The sequence below is a fragment of the Setaria italica genome, chromosome VI, assembly GCF_000263155.2.
Source record: "Setaria italica strain Yugu1 chromosome VI, Setaria_italica_v2.0, whole genome shotgun sequence".
NCBI lineage: Eukaryota > Viridiplantae > Streptophyta > Magnoliopsida > Poales > Poaceae > Setaria > Setaria italica.
The window spans coordinates 18090890-18099179 of NC_028455.1; the positions used below are offsets into that span (position 1 = coordinate 18090890).

The window sequence follows — 8290 nt, forward strand, 5'->3', positions numbered from 1 at the left end:
TCCGTCATGGCTCAAATTACATCCCTGGTGCGAAGTCACATGTTCTTCTCAAAGCTGTAGGCATCTCCATGTTTATTACAGATTATTAAAATTACGTACCATATCAAGAGGTATCTCCATTAGGCTTGGTTTAATGGCTTATCCGTCCTTTTAAGGTCCTCATAGTGGCCATCTCGTATTGGAATCCCTAGCACCGATGTACTGAACTGTCATCCACTGTGGCCAGTTCATTTGCTTGTGCATTCAGGGATTGATCGCTTCTCCGTTGCTGACCCACTAGCCATCCGACAAGGTTTTCAACTGGATAACGGTGAGCGGGTACTTGCTGCTTGGTGGGCCTAGCCACCAAATCCACAGGCCATCTGCAAATAACACTTGCAGGTTAGTGGCAGCCGCATATCCCTCTAAAAATCGTTGCGGCAGTTAGTGACGGTTTGTGGGTGTCCACAACCTGCACTGCCTGCATCCCTAATTGCAAAGGATCACTCTTACACATAAAATAGAAACTAGCTTTGTACTATTCCTAGCCACTCCCACCGTTCCAAATTAATATTCATTTTGGTTTTTAATAAATTTCAATAACTTACCAATATCTTGAACCAATAGTCACAAACTTGCCACACTTTGTGCATATTTCACAAAATTCACTAGTATTTTGGGTAGTCTTTCTTGCAAAAGTATAACTTATGACTTTTTCCCCTCTCATGAACAATTGAGCCCACCCAGCTGGTCATAAACATATTGCTGACATGTGGACCTTGTTGACAATGAATGGAAATTGAACACAAAGTTGTAGTTTTGTGAGAATGTATCCCAAAATAGTTGTGGGGTTTGTGAAATGGGCACAAATATTAGAAATCTGTGACTGACAGCTCAAAATATTTGTAGGTTTGTGAAATTCACTTATACTTTTTTGACGGTCGATTATTGCATATTTGCATTTCTTTACTGCTCCTATCCATGCACAGCTAGCGTCTGCTAAGCCACTTCAGGCCCTAAATTGTTGAGCTTGGCCACTAGTTATCGTCATCATTTGCTACGTCCACTAACCTCTCATGTAGGCTTCCTAATCCATATTGCCCTCCATGTCTACGCCACAAGCAGGGGTAGTGACAAAAAATCTGATAAGAGGGGTCAGATAGTAACAAATTGTCCTTATTTCGTAGTTAGAAATCCATGTACGTATATAAGGTTCATATAGACTTTTCACCACGTCAGTTGTCCTTATTTCGCCCATGGATTTTTTTTATGGTGCTAAGACTCGGATGCAGTGGCGGATCCTTGAAGGAAGGAGGGGTTTATTTTTTTTCCCTTCTTCCTCCTTCCTTTCTCTTCGTCCTCCTCTTCGCCACCATGCTAGATCCGGATGTGACAGCTAATTCGTTTCTGTCCATTAAAATTTTAAGAACCAGACGGCGTATAACGCGCTAACCGTACCTTCTCTATTTCAATGGCAAGTGGACATTTTTCCATGGATCGCACGTAGGCTGCCAAGTGTTTCAGAGTTCATCAAAAACATCGTCAGTGTAGTCTGTATGCTTAAAGCAGCACTCTCAACTAGAGACAAATGAATCATGAACCAACTCTGCGCCTCAAATGTTAAAAACTGTTAAAAGTAATGCTTCATTAAACTTGAAACATACCAAGACCAAACTGATACAAGATTGATTGGACTGGATCAAAACCGGACCAGTTTGGAAAGAGGGATTTCAGATTCAAGAACTACTTTCAACAATTCTCCAGCATAGCGCCCCTCATCCAAACACCCATCAACATATTAGGCAACCAAGAAGAATTCCCATTTAACGCGTAACATAACTGTTATCAGCTAGCAAATGTGCATCTGGCATCAGCATGCGACAAAAGGAGCTCTCAGCAACATACTTCATTCAACAAATATAGCTTCTGCACACATTTGTCATGACAAAATATTTCTAGCTACATTCTTCCCAGACGAGCATGCATGAACTTCCAGTAATTTGGAGCTGTGCGAACTATAGAAGGGTTAGCTTATATCCTACAAAACTTCATGCTCAGTACCTAAGCAAGTCTACCCAAAAAAATTTAAAACTATCACATTGCAAATACAGTTGCACATTTCAGGAGTTTTACATAATTCAACAACCATAAGAACTTTGTGTCCTGTTTTCAATCTTGTTACAAGATCAGCAGGCATTCTTGCAAGAAAAAAACAGACTCTGACTGCAGGGGGGGAGGATTTCACATACCTGTAAAGGATAAGAACGTAGTTTAGCATGGATGTTTGGGTCGCATCAAAGTGTTAAGAAATGCCCAGGTAGAGTAACACCAAAGGAAATGGCATATACTTAAAACTAAAAAATTACTAAATTACATATTTATGTTCTTCAGAGAGCTAAATGGCCCATTGAGCATATCCATAATGTTGACTATGACTTGATATTTAAATAGAATCATGACTTCATTCATCCTCAACGGTGTCAATGCATATGTGCACCTAGGGAATCCATGCTGTTTAATAAACTGCAAATCTACTTCCAGACACATTTGTAGTTTGAAATGCTCTTCCATGCTCCCCTATAATTAATAGTTTCATCTAGATAACTAATGATATTTATATTCTATAATAACCCAAAAACACAAACAGACAATGGTTAGTTAAACTTGCCTCCACATACAGAAAAAAGGCATGCTGTCAAAGTAAATTTAATAATCACATTATGAAAACTGCTACTGTTAGCAGTGATGAAGCTTGGCAAAGATAGCAGGGGGGGCCAAGCTATGAAATCAAACCAAATACACATTCAAATTGATGCTTTGTTAGTGCACTTTCAGGCCGAATCTACTGTTTTATTAAGGGAAGTTTGGGGGGTGGGGGGGCATGGCCACCTATGGCCATATTGTGATGCTCTGCCCTTGACTGTTAGACCGCAATACTTTGATTACAATCTATATTCACTAATCAGCAACCTCTTAGTATCCAGGGCCCAGGGCATATTTGACTGTTAATCCACATGTTGTTAGATCAATGCTTCCTAGTCCACCAGTGGTGCATTCTTGATTCTTGGTTGTTCAAATGCACTTATCAAATATCCACATTCATATTAATCTCAGAATAATCCCTTAGTTCTTCAGTGAGCTGTTGTAAGGCAGAACATAGTTTTACGTTCTTATTTGTTCGATTTTACATTTGACGTCACAGGCTCACTAACAATCACTATGATAATTTCCTCCTGAACTACCTGGATAACCTGCTTCAAAATTTGGGTCCAAGCGAACTGGAAAAGCAAGATTTGATCTTATTATGTATTTTCACTACCTGGATCTGATCATAAAATAAAATTAGTCTTACATAATGAAGCAACCACATGCAGCAAGGGAATTACTTTGCACATGGACATGATACTACTTATCTACATGTTTTCTGACCACAAGCCATCACCCAAAGCAATAAAACACCATGAAATAGAAGAACCGGTTGGGTTGCAATGAAATTTGGTATCTAACTGATAGGATCAACGCAATTATGGTCTAACAATACAGAATTTTTTTCCCCTCAAAGGTTTGCAATGGAGGAGAGCTGCATGTCATATATTAAGAAGAAACAAACAACACAGAAAATGTCCAGGATGCAAACACAAATTCCCATCTTTTCATTTCCAACTTTAAATTCGTGAAAACCCAAGGAGATCAGCACAAGGGAGCGCATCAGATTTTAACAAGTAAAATATCATAAACAAGAAAAGTCTTATAACAGTGGGTTTGGTAAAAGAAACAAGGGAGGTCAAAGGTCAGCAAAGTGATTAAGAAAATAAAAAGAGAAACAAGGTTAAACTCACCATGAGCATCATCACAAGAAAGCATGTCCTAAGCTCCTAACATTAGGCAAAAGAACATACCTTGACTTGCAGCAGGATACAACCATGTAGAACTGAGCAAAATGCCCCTGACAAACAAAACAACTCCCACATGAATTTCTGAAGAATCCATTTGGTTGTATTCCTTGAAAATGCTGAATTATGAGTCACCAAACAAGTCATCACTGTCATCAGTTGAACTCATGCTCAAATTCAAGCTATGTGTCTTCTCCTCAATGGCTTTGTCTTTATCTGACTGATCATCTGATTTGTAGGCCCAAGAAGAGCCCACTTTTGCTGGAATAGAATCCCCATAAAGGTCATCGTAAATTCCACTTCTTGTTGTGCTCTTAACTTTTTTAAGCACCTCTTGTAGCTTATCTGTTACCCCACTTGGGGAGGCACTTTCTTTTGGTGAAATTTGCTCCTTTCCTTTTGGTATGACAGTAACCTGCACAAGAGATTCGTACTTCCCAACAAGGCTACCTTCCTTTACACCTATAGGGCCCGGTTCAGTTTCAACATCTGCACCATCTGAAATCCCAACCACTTGGATAAGTTCTCCTCCAACCTGATCTCTAAATGATACTCTCAACTTTTTACTTCTCTTCAAGGGTCTTTCAACTGTATGGTTATTGTCGTTTGCACCAGAGGAACCTCCTGAAGAACCTTTGGAACTGGACGATAGGTCAGACTTACTAATACCATAGCGGTTAAGTATTGTATTGTATGCCACAACAGCATCTTCATCATTGGGGTCTGGAGGAGATGGCAAACTGACATCTGATGGAAGGCTAGGAGTTGGGAATAGAGCAGCTGTGTTCTTTCGAAGTATATAGGTTCTGGTTGATGCAGCAAAGCGAAGTGACTGTCCAACTTCAAGTTCAACAGGATTGTCTTTCGTTAATCTCTCATTTGCAACAAATGTGCCATGAACTGATCCTAAGTCGATAACATAGATGCTGAAATAGAAAAGCCACATATGAGTAGTTTATAAACCTAACAGGCTAGCATAATGGTACAACAAACCAAAAGGTACTTTCCAATTTGAAGGGGTTGTTTCTCTGACAAAAAATCAGAAAGATGTTCCCTATGGGACAACAAATGCACAAAATCAAGGAAGAAGTCATTGAAATGGAGGACAGAAACTACCTATTGAGAGTTCCTTTCAAATTTCAGCCTATATGTGCATCCAAGAAAATGATTTTTACTTGATAAAAAATGGCCTTTAAACTTCATTGGATACAGAACAGCAAAGATCATGAGCATATTGAAACACCATAGCTCATTACAAATCACCAGATAAGACAAGAGTCCAGAACATCATATTCTTTTTGTTAGTTAGATTTATGGGAATGGGTATTGGTTAAAGAAAGCTGATAAAGTGATATCCAAACCAATAATAACTGGAAACAATGTTTTACAAAAATGGAAGCATAGAGTAGCTGATAATTGTACACCTAAGTAGGGATGCAAATTGGATTGGATCGACCCAGCAACCATCACAAATTACAAATTTCAGTGTAAAAACCCCATAGGGCCAACCCACTGATTGTGGTGCCATATTGGGTATGACAATATGGGTATTTGGGTTACCCACTAGGTTTTGCATCCTCCCGACAAGCACGGCGCAGACCTCTGCTTGTTGCTCTGCCGGAATCCTTATCACGCTCCATCCTTCCTGCCTCCTCATTGTCATGCCCCTAGGCCCCGCTCTTCATCGAGTCCATGCTACCCCTCCTACGCTTTGCCTACTTCATTGGTTCTGCACTTTTCCAGGCTATTCTATTTTGTGAAAATGACGCGAATGGACATTTCATTTTGCCCTCTACAGTGTACAAGCAGGCAGTAGCACTATTTTAACAAATGTAGTCAAAGGTCAATTTGATAAGATGTATTCAATTGTATCAAATTCCTATGCACTGATATCTTTATTAGTGTATCCATGGTACTTGGCTTTGTTACTGTGCCCCTCCTTGGATTTTATCCTGGGTCCGCCCCGTCCTCATCACCTGACGGCTCCACAGCTGTGATTTTGACTGCGATTCATTCATCGCTGCACACCCCTGCCGCGTACCTCACATCGGCTCTTGCCTCCTATTGTATTCAGTGTTCACGCGTTCTTGATTCCATATATGACTATAACTTTCTTCTCCAAATTAGATTTCCTTCAATTTGCATCATTCTTGTCCTTGATTGGCTGCTGCTGCCGCTTCTTGATCCCTGAGCATTGCAAATTCATCTTGGATAGCACAGTAGTAGCTGATAGTATGCAGCTCTCGCTTATCTCTTCAATGGCATCTATTTCGCCCCAGTAGTTAAATGCTGGAGACCGGAGTTGCATCATCGTGCGTGCTTCCAACTTCCAAAATATGGCTAAGTTGGAGAGGGTGGCAGCAGGATGCCCACGAGGCAATCAGTTGCTGAGAGGCTAGCAGGGAAGCAGATGGCCAACGTGACGGCAGTGACGGACAGGACAAGCAACAGCCTGTTGGTGTTTTTGTTCGACTCACTCGGTCCAACCTAAAACCCAAAGAAGGCTTAGTGGGTAGCATGGGCCATACACCCATACTTTGGGTCAACCCGTTCCTGACCCTATCCTTATACCTAATGCACAATGGTAAATTTTAAAACAATAGAAACCATCTTTCAGTATGGCATGCATTTCTTTGGCAGAAGGTTCTAAAGAAAGCATGCCTGGGTCTATGAAACAGCTGAAAGAAGAGAACATAGATACTGACTGTAAAGATGCATTTCAGCGTTTTCCATATGTGCATCAGTGGTAAATGATTTTGCCTATGATAACATGGCTGACCTTCATACTTGGTAAGATGCATGAACACAAAAGGGCAAGCACATCTGTTGTCATAGCATTTCATAAAAGATGTTATAATTCATGAGATGCTGGAACATCTAGCATTCAGGGAATAAACACATTCTAAAGAAATGTGCCTCACTAACAACCAGATACATAAAAACATAAAATGAATCAGAAGTGATCAAACATGAGGATTCTAACCTTCCATTCCTGTGTGGAATGACAGCAGCATGCTGGCGTGAAACAGACTGATGGTCCAACACGAAATCACAAGCAGGCACCTGCCTCCCAAATATATGCCTCCTCTTGTCCAGATTGATCCTATCAATGACCTCCCCATCTTTCAACACATCAAGATAGTAAACCCCAGGGCACGGCTCAATTGCCCAGTCTGGAGGCTGCCAGGTCGACTGTCCTCCACCAACGTGTGTCCCAACATGCCCGGGAGCAACACCATCTTGCCCAGCCACCCTCGAGCTACCTTGCGGACTATGGTGATTTTGACCTGCAAAGAAATTAGAATTCTGCGGCACTGTCAAAAGAGCCGGAGGCGCTTTTGCTGTTCTTGCAGCTGCAGGCGTGCTCTTGGCACCCAACCCAGACTGTACTGAGAAGGGCTCCAAGGTCTGCGCCTTCTTGAAGCGGTCAAGACCACCTCGATACATCTCCGCTCACTTCACAGCTACCACTTCTTCCTGTTCCAGTCTCTACCACTTCAAATCAAGCGGCAGATGCACTTGTCAACAAATCTCCTACAATTGGTCAAATTAATTTAATCAGAAATAGCAATGATGATGAAAATAATTTGCAACCAAACTGGATGGTGAATATAAGTGATGGACTGGCGAGGGCCATGGAGTTTCAGTTGGGCTTGACGAGGGCCATGGACTTTACTAACGCCTGCACATGCAATATTTGGGGCGATGGCATGCACAGTCCAGATTCAATGAACCCGGACTGCCCCTGCGTCCTCCACCGCCGCCATTCGCTAACTGAGGAAGCCGATCGCCCCCGCCGTCGGTCCTTCCCGCTGGCTGTCGTCCACCGCCTCGCCTCGCCTCGCCACCCTCGATCCGCCACCGCAGCCTCCAGACGCTCCTCTAGGCCCGCTGGCCATGGAGCCCTCCCCCGACACCACCGAACCCGAAACCCTAACCCTAACCAGCCACTACCATGCCTCAATTCGAGAGAGGGAGGAGCACGAGAAGGAGGACGAAGACCTACCTCGTCGCCGGCCGTCTACTACTGCCCACCAAAGCTGGACGAGCACGAATCGGAGGAGAAGCTCGGACGGAGAGAAGGCGCGGTTGTGGCTGGACGGAAAGAGTACGGATGAACGGCTCATTGCGTCATGCGTATCGGACGAAAATTGACATCCAATTTCGTGAGCAGTTCAATTTAGGAGAATCGCGTATTCGATGCTAATTACAAAGATTAAATATGAGCCAATTACAAAACTAATTGCACAGATGGAGTCTAATTCGCAAATGGTTACTGTAGCACCACATTGTCAAATCATGGACTTAGACTAGATTCGTCTCGCGAATTAGACTCCATCTGTGCAGTTAGTTTTGTAATTAGACTATGTTTAATACTCCTAATTAGTATCCAAATATCTGATGTGATAGATGCTAAA

The 8290-nt window shown here is 42.2% G+C and overlaps 1 protein-coding gene across 2 annotated transcripts; it reads right to left on the reverse strand.

The window, feature by feature from the left end:
• Window positions 1–1857: 1857 nt before the first annotated feature.
• On the reverse strand, window positions 1858–8028 carry LOC101772338. Of its 2 annotated transcripts, XR_002678193.1 has the most exons (4): window positions 7879–8028; window positions 6856–7406; window positions 3879–4798; window positions 1858–2228 (listed from the first exon to the last, which is right to left on the reverse strand). XR_002678193.1 is itself a non-coding variant. In XM_022827636.1 (3 exons), the coding sequence occupies exons 2-3, from the start codon at window positions 7317–7319 to the stop codon at window positions 3997–3999; spliced, it is 1266 nt and encodes a 421-aa protein (XP_022683371.1). In that variant the 5' UTR covers window positions 7320–7406; window positions 7879–8028; the 3' UTR covers window positions 1858–3996. The 2 variants fall into 2 exon arrangements, 1 of the variants encoding a protein (XP_022683371.1); XM_022827636.1 differs by having other exon boundaries at window positions 1858–4798.
• Window positions 8029–8290: the final 262 nt, after the last annotated feature.

Coding starts and splice junctions, on each gene's coding strand:
- LOC101772338 (XM_022827636.1), bottom strand. CDS start 7,319: ATGTATCGAGGTGGTCTTGACCGCTTCAAGAAGGCGCAGACCTTGGAG. Junction 4,799..6,855: donor ATTCCACACAGGAATGGAAG/GTTAGAATCCTC, acceptor TTTCTATTTCAG/CATCTATGTTATCGACTTAG.